A 17138-nucleotide genomic window follows, 5' to 3' on the forward strand; every position below is an offset into this window, starting at 1 on the left:
TATACAAACCTCACACAAAGAAGGGAGACGTACTCTCATAAAAATAGAGCAAAGCCTAGAGAATATTCTGTAAAGGCCAATAGTGCAGTTTGGCTGTTGAAACACAGCTAGTCTGAGAACCAGAGGTAACCTGCTCTGAGGAAGAATGGAGCATAACAGAACTTTCCTTTATAACCAGACCTTTGGCGTTTAACTATCTATGGCCATTTAGAAGTTGGCAGGATGTTTTTAAAATGTATTTCTTTTTCCTCTTGGTTTTGATGTATCTATGTGAGGTTTTTTGGTCTGGTTGGTTGGTTGTAAATTGCTTTGGTTTTCCCTGGGCAAGCTAAAGTGACTAACAAATTCAATGAATAATAATGATAGCGACGGTGTTTTCTATAAAGATTCTATAAATGTTTACTTCAGAAGTCAGTCTCTCATGATATTTACTCACAGGAAAGTGCGCATAGGGTTGCAGCCTTTCCCTAATATTAATGAAAATAGGCCACATCTCACTTACAACTTGAAAGAAGCTTGTAAGAGGTACAGTGATACCTTGGTTTTCAAATGTCATCCGTTCTGGAAGACTGTTCGAGTTCTGAAACGTTTGAAAACTGAAAACTCAGTAGCCAGCAGCTAGGTCACAGGATCTTGCATTCAGCAGAAGCTGCGTGGCATGTTCGACTTCTGAGGCGTGTTCGAAAACCGAAGCATTTATTTGCGGGTTCATCAACGGAGACGTTCAAAAACCAAGGTACCACTGTAGGCCTACTTATTCGAGTTGCTCACAGCTTTAGAAGACAAGATGTGTTATACATCACAATCTAACCTAGTATCCTTTCAGGGCTCATTTTACTGATGAATCAGAGCAAATGACAACCTGTGGAGAATCCTATTGCCATTTGCTCCAAATTTAGTGGTAAAACACAAGAAAAGCGCCAGGACAAAGGAAAACAAAAACCCACTCTTCAGACATGGAGCTTTAAAGCTTTCACCAGTGCCTAGAAATGTGGCACTAAAGGAAGTCTGGATGAGCCCTCTATAATATTGACCAGGTAGATTTTTCTGGGTTCATGGGTATGAAGGACAAGTAATAGCTGACTAAACTGGATGTCTAGCAGTGAGACATTTAGGGAGAGCACTGTTCTTATGTCTTCACTTAGAGATTATACCCTCCATGTACTGCCTCCAGATAAACGTTTACTTCCATTCACAGTACAAAATTGTATACTCTAATTCCTTCTCTCTGTGAAGGGAGGTTGTTTGATCCACTGCTGCTGCTGTCCAGTGTAACATTTGTTTGTGCCAGATTAGTTTCATAACTTTGGGGGGAAGCATATACTTTGACGTGGGTGGCGCGGTGGGTTAAACCACAGAGCCTAGGGCTTGCCGATCAGAAGGTCGGCGGTTCAAATTCCTGCCACGGGGTGAGCTCCCGTTGCTCGGTCCCTGCTCCTGCCAACCCAGCAACTCGAAAGCACAAAGTGCAAGTAGATAAATAGGCAGTGCTCCGGCAGGAAGGTAAACAGCGTTTCCGTGCACTGCTCTGGTTCACCAGAAGCGGCTTAGTCATGCTGGCCACATGACCCAGAAGCTGTACGCCGGCTCCCTCAGCCAGTAAAGTGAGATGAGCACCGCAACCTGAGTCGTCTGCGAATGGACCTAATGCCTAATGGTCAGGGGTCCCTTTACCTTTACCTTTACCTTTATATATTTTGAGCACTGTAGGACCCAATGTTCTCTCCCCCACCCATTAAAAGAATCATAGGTAGAAGAACTAGGACCTTGGGGAGCTGCTGGCTTCTTCTGTGTAAGTAAGACAGATTCATATATGCCATCTGAAACTGGTCCTCTGGCTCATAATGTATGAATATGGCCCGTAACCTTCCAAAAGGCTCTTTGGGTTCCAGGCAGTGCTTATGTAGCTTATCTACTAAAAATAAATAAATAAAAGCCCTGCATTTTTTAAAGGCAGTTGTCTTTCCGTAGGAACATAGAACATTTTGTTTCCTACTTGCTTTTATTACAAAGAAACTCTAGAAGTGGATTTGCTTGCCAAGTTAAAGAGGGGGTTTTAATGGTTCTTTGCAAAACTGGATGCTCTAGTCTAGAGTTTGGCAGATGCTCAGCTAAAATTATTTGGTGATAACAGAGAGGCAGTCAGTCTTGAGAGAACATCTTGATGAATTAAACATGGTACAGCTGCAGTGTTTGCTTTAGATGTCTGCAGTAATGACTGGATTAGCCATAAAGTAAACATAAAGATTCCAAATTTATAATATTGATTTCCAATGTGATTGGTGTTGTTCACATAGTCATTACTACAATTAAACACTGAGTCATTGTAAACAGATGCACATTCTTTCACTTACTAAGTGCTTCTCCAGCTTTTATCTCTCTGGGCAGAAGAGCAATTTTGCATTCAACTCTGGGAATTTGTTTTTCTCTGCACCTGGCCTGCTTTAGAAATCAAGTGCTCAGATAATCTCAGCTCTTCCTCAAAAAAAAAAAAAAAGGGGGGGGGGGGAGAATAGCCATGCATTGTTTTGCATATTAAAGCTTTCTGCACAGCAATCCAGTTGGTAACTTTAATTGCAAGAGATTCATAATTGATAGGTCACTTTTACATGGGCAATGTACAAATCCACTTAAATCTGAAACTAATTAAATTACTTTGCACACAGAATTCTTAGCTGTGGTGTTTTTGCTTAGGATAAAAACATAGAAATCCCATGTTCAGCACAAAAGGTTGTGGTAGAAGCCACCTGTGAAACTGTGAAAATGTTAACAACACAAATCTAACAGTTGACAACCTGTTAGCTGACAAATCCACCAATGTGGTGGGCAGTATAACTTCCTATAAGAGCCTCTGCTTCTGTTGTGTCTACTTGCCACGTTTCCACTCCAGCCAAGTGATTCTTTAACGCCAGTAAAACCAAATCATTTCACTTGGGGCTTGCAACAGGCTTTCACATGTCACAGTGAGCCTTCATTCCTTTTACAAGTCAGCCAGCTATGACTGCCATTGGCTCAGATATTGTGGTGTTTGTGATATCATTGAACCATGGGGACACACAACTGACTGTATTGGGGCAATGGATTGTGCATTCTGAGGTCCATGAGCAACTTTTGTATAATTAAAGCTTGCTGCTGAGTGTTGATACCAAGGGGATTCTGATAAAGATTGGTTTAAAGAGCCTCAGAGCCTTTTGCTGTAAAGGGACAGACTTCTCTAAGCTGCTTATAAAGTAGAATAGCTAACTAAAACACTGCTTCAGAGTTATAGAAAAACAGTAGCTCTCATCTGAATACTGTATCTTAAAATGTTTTACATATGCTTTCCTTTATCTACATGCTATGAAGCTCTGAGGTGCTAATACTCTTGTCACAGTTGGCATTTTGGGGTAATTTATCTGAAATGAAAGTACATCTGAAAAATGGTTAGATAATTTCATCATGATCATGGGCACAATCCAGTGCAGTATTTTGCACCCTTATACACCACTGAGTTCAACAGAATTTATAATTTATATAAATGTCCACAGTTGGTATCCCATGAGTATGTATGTGTCCTATACCACAGACATGTTGCCATTGGTTTGGAGAGAAAGACAGCAGCCGTCTTTATCTTTGGTCCCTGTTTTATCAATTTGTTTACTTGTTTATTGATTTGTACATGACCCTTGAATCTACTAGGGTGAAAAGCAGTGTATAAATATTTTGAATAAACACATCTTAAACTTTTCATTCCTTCTCATAGAACAGCCTTCTATGTGGGCATCTACTGATCCTACACTAGGGCTTCACCTTTAAGAAATAGCTAAAAACATGCCCATCAGATGTTTGGTGAAGAAGCAGGAGCTGAAGCCATGTGCTTTCCCTTCCAAACAGTCAACCATTGGAATTCCAGCTTTCTTTGAACAATTGAACATGCACAACCCTGGCTTATTGGCCTAGAAAGAGGCAGTCTGATATCTGTTTACATGCACAATTGTGTATTGGTCTGGGATCACTGTGTGCAAGCCTGATTGTGCATGCACTTGGAGCCTAGCTAGACTGGGCCGCGGATTTTACACACAACTTGTACCGAACTTAGGAAAAGGTGACTCTCATCAGATATATCAGTTTACATGGGATTTGGGGCACAATTCTTCCCTGCATAAACTCACATACAGAAGGATTCCTGTATGCTTATTTCTTCTCCCTCCAACTTTGCACACGCACAGGCAGCTGACCAGAATGAGTTGCCTGGGGGAATGAGATGCCTGTGCATACTCCCCATATTCCCACCCAGACCCGTCTTTCCCATAGGGCTTAGTGGTGCATCGTGCCAGGGCGCTGGCCTCTCAGGGGCGCCCCAGCAAGGGGAGGCTCCCCTTTCCCTGCATGCCCGCCAGCTGCACCCAGCCAACCGTAAGGCTGGCTGGTGTGTAGCTTCCCTCCCAAGCCTCCTTGGGAGGAGAGCGATCCTTGGGAGGAGAGCTTGGGAGGCTTAGGATGGAAGCTACGCCCCGCCAACCACATGGCAGGTGGGCACGCAGCTCCCCTCCTAAGCCTCCCAAGCCTCTGCGGGGATTGCTCTCCTCCTGAGGAGGCTTGGGAGGGCCACAACTTCATTCCCAAGCCTCTGTGGGGATCGCTCTCCTGCAGCGGCATGGGGGAGAGTTGCGTCCCCCCAATGGCTAGCAGTGTGCAGCTACGGCCACCCCAACACTATCCGTGGTAATTTGGGGCCGCTGGGTGGATATTTGCACCCCGGCGCCGCATCTGCTAAAGACGGCCCTGTTCCCATTCAGTCACCCACCTCTTCTAAACCAAGTTTCTCATAACCATCTGCTGCACTATATGTGCTGTGAGGGAGGAGCATGGAGCTCTGTTGCATTCCGTGGGAATTCCTCTGCAGACACCACATCATCCCATAGGGAAATACTATGCCCACATGATTATATAACAATATAATATAAATATGGTGAGCATATAATCATTCCAAAGGAACAGGGGAATAAACCTGATTGCTTGCAATATTTTTTGCCAAGCAATTTGTAAATAAATCAGTTTTATCTAATAAACACATTAGATAGGATAGATTTCATGGGATGGATATCACAAAAAACCATTTATAGAGACATATAGGGCTTCATTAATTTATGATTCTAAAACTTGTCCAATGATCAAATGAAACTAGGGTACATAATTCTGGTTCATATTTGCTTCAAAGTGTATTCATGCTTAGACTGCTTAGAATAAATTCCACTGCATATTTTAATACTGTTCCTCATGATTTTTCTCAAGGGCTTCGAGTCAGTGGCTTATGTTCGGAAAACTCCTTGTTCAATCAGAGTTTGTTATAATGTCATTTCAAAGAGTGATGGTTTTCCATCTAATTTATTTGTCGTTATATTTGTAGCTGGATTAAGGATAGATTAGATCTTTAAAGCATGCACTGTAATGCGAATATTTCTACAACAAAATGTCAGTCAGTTAAATGTGGAATTTACATTCATTGTATAATATAAGGCCTAAGGCATGTTAAATTGTTTACCCCTGGAGTCTGTTTTATCAAAGTGAACATACATAAATATATCATGTACAATACAGTGTAAAATCACCTCTTCTCTTCTTCCGCCCAACACAAATTTCATGCCGTTATCTCATTTGCCCTTTCAGACTTGACCCAGTTTGCACATAACAATAAGCTAAATTTTAGCAAGTGTGCTGCTGCATGGTGAGAATATCTTTGCCATTTTGCTCTTCCTCTGGTCCTGGCGCTGCTGCACTATGGTTTGAGCATTACATCAGACCTTGGATTTGTAGTTTGTCTTCCTCCAAACAAACCACAAGCTGTAACCAAGGCTTGTTCTTGACTCACCAAAGTGGCTGTGATTTTCTCACTGCACACCAGCACACTTGCTTGTTCACACTAAGCCACAGTTCATGCTAAGAAGACTCGACCCCCCCCCCAACCCATTAATCAGTTTGAAGATCAGGAACTTAGTCCCAAATCTGTCACATCATCCACTTGGCAAATTAGTTTCAATAATTGTATACAGTTTTTGTGCACACCAGCAGCCGGCATAACTTCTGGGCAAATAGCTATGAAATAGACGAAGGTATGCATGCTTTAGGACAAGCTTCCTCAACCTCAGCCCTCCAGATGTTTTGAGACTACAATTCCCATCATCCCTGACCACTGGTCCTGCTAGCTAGGGATCATGGGAGTTGTAGGCCAAAAACATCTGGAGGGCCGCAGGTTGGGGATGCCTGCTTTAGGATGTCTTCTGAACAGGAATCTTTTACTTTCTTCATTAGTAAGTTATTCATACTGATGTCATTTAATAAATAGGTATCAGTTAAGATAAATTTGATAAAAAGAGATATTGCAACCTGATTTCTGACACAATTTTCACGTAGTTCTCAGTCAGTTACAGATTGCCAATGGAAACCTTTAAAATACCTGTTTTTTTAAAGGGGCTTGCTTTAAAAGGGGCTTGCTTTAAAAGGCGTAAAATAAATGATTCAAGACAAAGCTAGCTTTTCAGCTAGAATGTATAAAGCAAGCAAGTGGGAGAAGAGAAGAGGCAAGTTCCATAATAAGTGGTAATCAAATGGGTAGTCCTGAGCAGCAGCCAGACCAATATACCGGTATATGATGTGGGGATCCAATCAAATTATGCTCCCACTCAGTTTTATAGAGTAGATCCATCTTACTGGATGTTACAGCTGTTTAATCTGTGTTGTATCCTCTGCAATTGAATAAAATGGGTAGTAATTGGGGAATTCTGTAGTTCTGCCCAATATTTCAATTGAAGACTCATTATTGATGTTAATATTTGTGCAGTGAAATATCTGAGAAGAACATTTTCAGCTTGTTGGCTTGTGCTGTTGGGCCAACATACCTTTGAGCTCATGCCTAATTTTTCATTCATGATAATTGCCTTGTCTAGTGAATTCTCCCTTCCCCAACCCAGTGTGTCTCTGCCTCCTCAGTAGGATCTTCCTTTCTGTGGTTTTATTTAGGATTATTCAATCCTGAGTGCTCTAGGAAGATGCTGCCAAGTGCTGCAGACTCATGGGACTGGGGGATGTGTAATTGAAATCGATAGGAACAAGAAAATAATCACTTAGAAGTGCTGTTTTGGGATTTGTAGAAACGTGAATGTCAATAAGATGAGCATCCAGTTATTTGTGCTGTAGTGTTTGTTTTGTTGACATTTGATCACTTAGTCTATTCAAACTCATTTCTGATTTACTCATCTTTTGGGGGAGTCAAAAGTGTATGAACCAAGCACATCCCATTTGATTAATTACTAATTTTCTTTGCACAACAATAAAAGACTGCATGTAACTCCAGAAATATCTCAATGTTAAAATTGGGGAAAACCTTCAAGAGTGTTGGGTGTTGGGGAGATCCTCTTGCCTTTGCTGTTAATTTAATCTGCCCAAGGCTTCCCTATCTTGCATGCTATAATGTGGAACTGAATCTCCCTTTACAGCAGAGTGGATAAACAAAGGGGATGATTGATAATTGGTTATGCCTCCTCCTCCTCCTCCTCCTCCTCCTTACCCTTGTGATGGAAATGACATTGGTTAGGATCACAAATGCAGGGGAGACCCCAGTTAGCAGTGGAAACAGTTTTGTGGCACAGTGCCATGTTGTCTTGCCAAATGCCAACTCCAGATATAGAGAAGCCAGTAGGAGAACACTTCAATCTCCCAGGACATTCAATACAAGATCTCAAAGAAGCTGTCTTATTACAAGCTGTCTTATTACAGAAACAGACTTGAAAGAGAAGTTGCTGAATTACAATTATCACCAAACTAAAAACTAAGGAGAAATCTGGTCTTAATAGAGATATTGGATTTCTGTCTCATTGCATATGCTAATCATCTGCATACTATCCCTTGCCTTTTCCTGTAGGACTAATTGCAGTTGTTAACAGTCGTCAACAGGTTTACCATAGCCATTGAGTCAATCACCCATCTCCTACTACCCTCCTGAGAAAAACCTAACCCCACCCTCCCACACTATATATAAAGGTCTGGTGACTTCTGTTTCAGTGTATCTGAAGAAGTGTGCATCCACACGAAAGCTTATACCAAAAACAAACTTGGTTGGTCTCTAAGGTGCTACTGGACAATTAAAAAATAAATAAATATTTTGACTGCATCAGACCAACACGGCTACCTACCTGAATCCAGATACCTTGTAATCAATAACGTTGTGGTCTGTTTTAAACCCCCCCCCCCCATATACTTCAGCCTTATTGTTACCCAACCTTTGTCTCTGGAACAGCTTAATGTGCCCACCCCACAACTCTCATAGTCCCTGACCATTGGCCATGCTAGCTGGAATCCAAAACATCTGTGGAGCACCACTGGCTCCCTCTGCTTTAGGCACACACTCACACCCATTCTTATTATAGAACTTCAGCTGTAAGCCCCATTGAATTGAGTAGGACTTAGGGCTTAGGGCTCTGACGCAGGACATGGGCTACAGAATGGTATTTGTCAAAATGTTATCTTTCTGAAGGCTTGTTTGCCCAGGTTGACTAATAGGCCACACAGCTGAGGGGTTTAATGAAAAACAGCTATAAAATTTACTTTTAATACCAAATTATCTTTTAATTCTTTGAGATCAATCCAATGCCATTGTGATTTTCCATTTTGCTAAATGTTTGGAACTCTGCAAGTTCATAAACTCAGGAATATAAAATTCCAATGTAATGTTTGTGTGTGTGTGGTTTTTTTTTTTTAAATCAGTTCTAGTTTTGGGTAGATGTTTCTTTTGTTGTTCCTTTCCTGCCCGAACTTCCCTTTTTGGTGTGCGTGTCTCTGTGTGTGCCATTTTTCAATATATTTCTCTTCTGCTGTGTAAGGTTAAATGCATGAAATAATTTGTACTCTTTTCCTCATCTGGCATTGCTCAGAACTTCACTTAAAGACACCATTGTTTCAGGCTCAGTATTCACTTGGTATTTATATTTTAAGACTATATATACCTGAATCACAAGAACACCTGCATGTATATATTGTGAAGGTGAGTATTCTCTGAGCCTGAGAATGTATTCATTGATTACATTTCCCATTCAAGGCATTCTTTCAGAAGAAAAGTTTAGGAATATAATCAGCCAACATTGAACATGCTTAATTTCAGTGGGTTTCAAAGTTTGACTGCAACCTATTGAAGAGTTAATTGCATGTGACATTTGTTGGATCATGTTCCTATCTTCATTCTCTTCCACTTCCCCATTAACTCTGACTCATTAAAATAGTATAACATATACATTTTTTATAATTTGCTCACTATCATTAAGAAGTCTGTTGAAAGTGAAATTATGATCCACATATATATGGGTCTAGTAAGGGACGTGGGTGGCGCTGTGGGTTAAACCACAGAGCCTAGGGCTTGCTGATCAGAAGGTCGGCGGTTCAAATCCCCGCAACGGGGTGAGCTCCCATTGCTTGGTCCCAGCTCCTGCCCACCTAGCAGTTCGAAAGCACGTTAAAGTGCAAGTAGATAAATAGGTACCACTCCAGTGGGAAGGTAAATGGCATTTCTGTGTGCTGCTCTGGTTAGTCATGCTGGCCACATGACCCGGAAGCTGTACGCTGGCTCACTTGACCAGTAATGCGAGATGAGCGCCGCAACCCTAGAGTCGGACAAGACTGGACCTAATGGTCAGGGGTCCCTTTACCTTTACCTTTAAGGGGTGATAGAATTGTCTAACATTTTCCATGGAAGAAATAATCTGTGTTTTATTGGAATGTTTTAAATATTATTGTACACTTGTGGAAAATTCTCCAAAAGGTGGACTATACTTTTATTTATTTCTTAGTTTAAAAGTCAAAAGGACTGTGCAGATTCCTAATGAGTAAGAATATATGCCATTGTATTTATATGAATCATTGCTGTGATGGTGAATTTTCCCTGAGGTCCATAAGCTACACTCAGTGGAATTTTAGCTCCTAGGAACTGAGGCACCAGGTAAATACATCTTTCTAGATTGGATTCCACCCCCCACTGGATTGTATGCAGATGTTGTTGAACAATCTAGGAAATGCTAAGGATGATAGCCATTGTAAGTACTGAAATCAATACACTTCCTGTAAGAATAACTTACCTGGAGATGGTTGGTTGATCCTTGATTCCTTGGTACCCTAAAAGAATGAGCATGAAAGAAGCCTGAGTGGAGGCTGATGCCTGTTGTGTCAGAGAAACCCTGCTGGATCTGTCCAAAAGTCCATCTAGTCCAGCATCCTGTTTTCTCCTCTTCTTCACCCTTTGTCCTTTTTTGTGTGTGCTTCAGAATTTCAAGCCTGCACTGCTCTGCTTGGTTTCACAGCCCAGGTGATTATTCTGTTTTCCTGGGCTCATTTCCTCCAACCGTGGATGCCTGCCTTATCGGCTCTCTGGATTCAAACCATTTTGAGAGCTAATTAGCGAGCATTGAGTTTATTGCATCTGACTAGTGACTTAAGCCTTGTTCTGATATTACATTGTACATGTGGTTCTCATGTTTTGTGATAATGCAGACGTCAATGGCTTTTTGCGTTTCCCCACATAAATTAGGAAGCGTCCACAGTTCTGCATCAGAATGACTTGATATGAATGAATCAGAAGCTTGGCTGAAGAGCATCAGAATATGCAGATGGATTGATGTTAATGCTGCAATACATGCAGTCAATTTTCATGGTGCTAGGAGTAAAAAAAAAAAAGCTCCTTTGAGAGTGTCTCTCATTATCGGGCACTTCATCTACATAAAACTGAAGTTCTTGTCTCAGATAGAAAATCCATCCTAGCAATTTCCAGCAATGAACTGATCGTGACAATTGCATTCGTAACTTGAGAAATGTGCAATCTGAATATTGACTTTAAGACAAATGCACAGTGGTTTGTGGCTTGAGAAATATGTGCAGCTTTAGGTGGCAAAATATGAATCTGCACCACCCAATAGCATATAGAATTTCAAAAGAAAAATATTTTATATTGAGATGGACAAGAGGGCAGTTTGACTGTTCTGTGTGAAACTTTTCATCTGTCTTTTGGTTAATTTAGTTGAAAGTTCTTTTTCTGTCCCCATCCTTTCTGCTTCTGCCCATCTTAGCTGCCAGCAGTACATGTAAGCTCAGAGTAGGGTCTACTTGAAATACAGTAAATGAAAAAGGACCCAACTTGAACCCTGAAAAAGAGTGCTTTGTTCCTTGTTCCACAGGCTTTTTGGGATAACAAAAAAAGGCTTTCAGTTACACGTATTTCATGTAATAATTGTTGGTCTGTCAAAAAACCCCTCTATGAACTGTGGCGATGTTTCTGGGATTGGCTACATAAGTGTACTGATACATCCAATAAATATCAGTGGGCTCTTGACTTTATAGAACCTTTTGAGCTCTGGTACATCTATCTCCTTATAAGTGCAAAACATTCTCTCGTGCCTGCCCTATGATGGCATATTTTACATGGACTATTCCTCACCTCTTAGACTACTATGAATTTTGAGCAAATTTATCAATTCATGTGATTTCAACCACATATCATTGCTGGAAGCAACAGCAACATTTTTTCGTGGGTTTGATCATATTCTTGCAAGTATGCTCCCCTGATCCAATTTAGTACCTGATCACACACTTTGAAGAGGCCATGGAGATTTGGGGCCAAGCTGGATCTGGGCTCCGAACCAAATCAGGGGCCGGGAACAGTCTTTAGTTAGGCTTGAAAAATCATGCTTAAACATATGGTTGAAGGTTCCTGCATGCATCTCCCCCCTACCTCTTGCTCCCAGACATAGCCCTCTCTTTTGCAGCCCTGGATTGCTCCAGGTGTTCCTGATCTGATCCATGGTGATCCAGGGCCGCCTCAGCCTGCTCCAGCCTAATCCAAGCTCAACCAAAATCACTTCAATTTGGACTGGGATTTTCTTGTGCACAAATCACTCAACTTGGTGGTTTTGCTTTGTGTTCTGCAAGCCGTTTGCGGGTCACTTGTTACATAAAAGTAGGGTATAAATTAATGTTCATCCAAAACAGTAAGTTCCTAGCAGAGGCAAGAGTCAAACCAGGGACTTCCCAGTCTGTAGCTTGCTCTCTTAGCTCCATGTTGTTTCCTGTGAGATGGTAACAATAGGAGGAGGGAGAGGAGGAGAAACTGTAGGACCTCTCCCACAGCTCTGCTGGCTCCTGATCTCCATGGAAATCTTTCCATTTCAGCTGGTCATGGCAAGAACTCTGCAACTAACAAATAGTGCATGAGTTTGCTTTGTTCCTCTTCTCCCAACCTCCCTTCCTTTTGTGTCATGCCTTTAAGATTTTAAGCCAGAGAGCGGGGGAGTCTTATCTTAACATTTGTAAGCCCCCCCTTTTTTGCCTGAGGAGCGTGAGAAAAATGTTTATGTTGTGCATGTAATAAAGACAACAAGCACGATTTTTTTTTTTTAATGGATCAGGATCTGGGATTTGGCCCAAACTGGTGCACAGCTATAACAAGTACTCATTGTTATGATGGGTGGGAAGATAGAAAGAGGAAGATGAGGTCAGAACCAAGCTTGTCTGGCTTTTTCCTATGCCTGCGAGGTAGTGCCTCTTTGTGTGCTCCACAGAGAAAGAGGCCTTGGCCTCTCCTTTTAGCAGAATTGGCTGTGTTTGGGGCAAGAGAACTATCCTTCCTCTTCTAGAACTGCCTCTACTGTCACTGCTGTCTTGTTTATGGGGGGGGGGGCAAGCTAGTGGTAATGGGAGATGAAGACCAAACTCAACTGTATGCAAGGGAGGCCTTCCTTTTCTTGGTGTGCTCTTGCATATCTCTTCTTGGCTGATTTTCTTCCAAGAAGGCAAATTCAGGGGTGAAGTTCCTTTGTGCATAAAGTGTTTCTGTGCCTTCTACAAACAGAATACCTTTTCCCATTATGATCTGAACTACTCATGGCTATTAACTTTTGCAAGACCCAGCTTTCAGAGCACAAAAGGCAGATGAAACCACTTTGTTCCTTCATCTTTATTGTGATTGACCCACCTGCATGAATCTTGAAGTGCTTTCAGGAAGAAATGATTTCATTATTGCCCTTTGTGCAGAGCCCTATTGAAAAGGAAATCACAGAATTCTATGATTTCCTTTTCAGTAAGGCTGTGCACAAAGGGCAATATTTGGGTTCAGATTTGTGACATTAGTGCTAGGAAGGATCCCTGTGCTCTGCTCCAGCTATCACCTCTCCCACTCCCATTGAGATCTCAGTTTCTGCTGCCACCTTCTTATCACTTTCTGTATTCATAGTGGCACCACTTAAACTTGTGAGTGAGGAGGGCTTGGGGGAGACAAGGGGGAGGCAGTTGGGACGACAGGTGTGTGACAGAGAGGGGGTGAGAGATTGGACTGAAATGTGCACATTTTCTAATTTCAATCTTTCTTAAAGCTGTGCACAGCACTTAACGTTTAACTTACAGAGCAAGATTGTTCATGGCAATTTAATTTTATTGAGTACCTTCTAGGACCCATTTACAAGAAGCTCAAAGACTTGTTTAGAGATGCAGAAGAACGGAATGTCCATCAAAACATTTTATATCTCAGAGTGAAATCACAGCACAAGGTCATGTAAGCCATGCCTAAATGTTGATGCGCATTTCACGAGACGTCAAACACGTGAAGTGTGTTACCAGGTCATCCTTTGCTTCGGGGCTCCCAGGTTGCATGTTGGAGAGACACCTTTTCCCTTTAAAACTTCTACTTCATTGGGAGACTTGGGCACATTCTCAATCCTGCATTCTGTTTTCCTCCTCAATCCTATGTAATGCAACTGTCTCAATTTATTATGGCTGCGGTCGGTAATAGGTATGGGTAGGAGAATTTGTGGTTGCCTTATGTATCAATTTAGCAGTGATTTAAAGCTCCTGGTCAAAAGAGCACTGGGTATTATATATAGATTATATGGGAAAAATATAATAACAAGAAAAATATCATAATGGATGAACAAATACTCAGCAGTATATGCTACAGCATGAGATAATGTCAGCTAATGAGAATAATGTAGAAGAACAAGAAAACACAGTTAAAATGATAGTAGACAGGAAACCAAGGAAAGAGTGGAAGGGAAGTATAAGTAAAGATATATAGGATTTAAACAGCTTGGAGGAATACATATATATATGTGTGTGTGTGTGTGTGTGTGTGTTACTATTATTATTACATGTTTATGTTTTATATTTATGTTATCGTTCTTCTTTTCGGTTTGTAGATGAATGTAACAGAGTATGTGATGTTGGTGAGATATAACAGAAAAGCAAATAAATTTTGGGGGGGTGTGTGGTTCTGGTAGAATAGCAGGATCAGAACCAGTAGGAACAGAAAGTAGAAAACCTACAGCTCTGGGTTACAAATGTATTTAATTGAATATATTTATAGCTCACCTTCCCAGCCAGTATGCCATTCATTCACAACCTACCAGTAGTTAATGAAGGGCACTTTGGAAAAAGTGCTCAGCAAAGATAATTTGTGAATTTAAGATTTCTCTTGTATGTCAAATCATTTTGGAAAAGCTACATTTGCAATATTAATAGAACAAAGCCAAAACAAGTTATGAGTTAAAAGGTGGTTTTGAAATTTGATCCTGGTGCACTAACAAAGATTCATTGATTAAAATGTTAACGAAGATCGTTCACTTCACGCTTCACATGTCTTATTGATAATTGAAACCAGAATGAGAAATACAGCATTGCAATTCATAGACAGAAGTCATTTGCAAAACAGCCATTTTGTATTAAGTGTAGTTAATGGTCATGTTAGCAACCATAAATGTCATATTTATATTCATTGAAATAATTGCTCAGTTGAGATAGGGAGAGAGTTCCTGCAGACACTAAAGTGTCTGCACAAATAATTGATCCTGAGTTACAAAAATATCATTACAAGCATAAAGAAAAGTGAAGCCTCTGTATTTTTGCGTTTCTGCACACTCTATGAAAAGTTAGTTCATTTGTCAGTCCAGAAAAGGATGGCCCTTCATTAAGAACATGATGATGATTTTTTTGGTTCTTTCTGATGAGATCAAGATTAGTAATATCTCTTGTGTATGCAATCAAATGCCAACAGTGCCCTTCAGCTCTATTGGACAAACAGGCCAAAACCCTACGCCAAAGGATAAATGGACATAAATCTGATATCAGGAATCACGAGACAGAGAAACCAGTAGGAGAACACTTCAATCTCCCAGGACATTCTATACAAGATCTCAAAGTAGCTGTCTTAATACAAAGGAATTTCATAAATAGACTGGAAAGAGAAGTTGCTGAATTGCAACTCATTACCAAACTCAAAACCATGGAGAGACCTGGTCTGAACAAAGACATTGGATTCTTATCTCATTATACATGACAAAGCTATCTTTAGCCATCTCACCCCTTGCTTTTTCCTTCAGGACTAATTGCAGTCGTTAACAGTCATCAACAGGATTTCCACAACCATCAGCCAATCACCCATTCCCACCACCCTTCTGAGTAATACCCCTCCTCACTCTCTCACTATATATAACAGTCTGGTGACGTCTGTTTCAGTGTATCTGAAGAAGTGTGCATGCACACAAAAGCTCATACCAAGAACAAACGTGGTTGGTCTCTAAGATGCTACTGGAAGGATTTTTTTTTATTTTTTTATTTTGTTTTGACTTTGGCAGACCAACACGGCTACCTACCTGTAACTAGTAATATCTCTGTGATTCTCTATCCAATTCCTTGGGAATCACTGCACTGAATTTGATGGGATTTACTCCTGAGTAGACATTTTATAGGGTTGGATTATAAAATGGCTAAGAATGTTATTTCAAATAGAATTGTGTGTTTTTTGTTTTCAAAAATTATTACCTTCCCAAGGCTTATGCTGCTCTTTTTTATTTTTACAGAAAATTTTCCTGAAAGCTGCAAGTGAGGAAGAAATTTTTGCACATCTTGGTTTGGATTACATTGAACCATGGGAAAGAAATGCATAGAGTGACTTGTTAATGTGCTATTACGAATTCACAGCATTTATTATTATTATTAATAACCTCCCATATTGTAGAGGCGCATTTACCTGAAAAGCCTGTCTTTATTATTTAGGAAGTCACATATTAAATATACATAGATAGTCAGGTGTATGCGTTGTTATTCTCTGAATAGTTAAAAGAAATTTAGTGCATCTGTACATAAAGTGTCACATTTGATTGTATTTTTCATGTTAAAAAAATACAGTGTTGAAGAAAACATACTATACCATACTTTTGTGTGTATAAGACTAGGTTTTTTTATTTAAAAAATATGTTCAAAATTGTGGGTCGTCTTATACATGGATACAATCTCTCCCCATTTTCTCAATTTGGAGTCCATCCAAATAGGGGATGTCTTATACATGGGGGTGTGTTATACACAGAAAAATATGGTATACAGGTAATATTGACACAACTGAATCAGGAAGATGAAAAACAGATTAAGGTTGCACTCCTTTACTGATTTACCTGGGATTAAGTCCCACTGAACACAATGGAGCTTACATATGAACAGACATGCACAGGTCTGTTACATTAATTGAATATTGTGCATTTGATTTCTATAGCATTTAAGGTGGTGTGGAGATTTGGGGGTGGGTCTGGTCTCATGAATCCTGCAACTTGCTCCATAATTCTCTTTTGGAAGCTTGAATTTTTCAAGGTGACCAACCGCCATAATGTTACCAGCAGCACCAAATGTTACCTGAACAAAAACTACTGAAAATGCCTTGCAACGGTCTGGGGCATTTTGCATGTGCTTCAAGATAAGGAAAGGAGCCTTGCTCAGAATCAAGGCTATGCATACAATGTCCTGTAATGAGAAGAATAGAATCATAGAATTGTAGAGTTGGAAGGGACCCTGAGAGTCATCTTGTCCAACCCAATCTCAGCTAGATCATACGTAACAGATGGCCATTCAACCTCTCCTTAAAAACCTCCAAAGAAGGACAGCCCACCATCTCTTGTGGAAGTCTGTTCCACTGCTGAATAGCTCAAAGCACAAGGCACAAACCTAGCAGGCTGGTTCCACAAACAATACAAATTCAGAATGCTCTGCTCTTGAGCTTCACATCTGTCACTGCCCTGGGTCAATAGCCACTGTTGCAGCCCCCACTGCCATTTGCTTTGGTTTTTCTTTTACATCACTCCATA

At 40.6% G+C, this 17138-nt stretch overlaps 1 protein-coding gene across 1 annotated transcript in view; it reads left to right on the top strand.

Annotated features, from left to right (window-relative positions):
- DNTT (DNA nucleotidylexotransferase) overlaps window positions 1-15993 on the top strand; it is a 100067-nt gene extending 84074 nt beyond the window's left edge. Inside the window, exon 11 of the mRNA XM_033148094.1 lies at window positions 15864-15993. Within this exon, the coding sequence (XP_033003985.1) occupies window positions 15864-15950 (87 nt within the window). The 3' untranslated portion in view covers window positions 15951-15993. The remainder of the gene's footprint in view (window positions 1-15863) is intronic.
- Window positions 15994-17138: the final 1145 nt, after the last annotated feature.

This window comes from Lacerta agilis, chromosome 5 (genome assembly GCF_009819535.1).
Source record: "Lacerta agilis isolate rLacAgi1 chromosome 5, rLacAgi1.pri, whole genome shotgun sequence".
Classification (NCBI taxonomy): Eukaryota; Metazoa; Chordata; class Lepidosauria; order Squamata; family Lacertidae; genus Lacerta; species Lacerta agilis.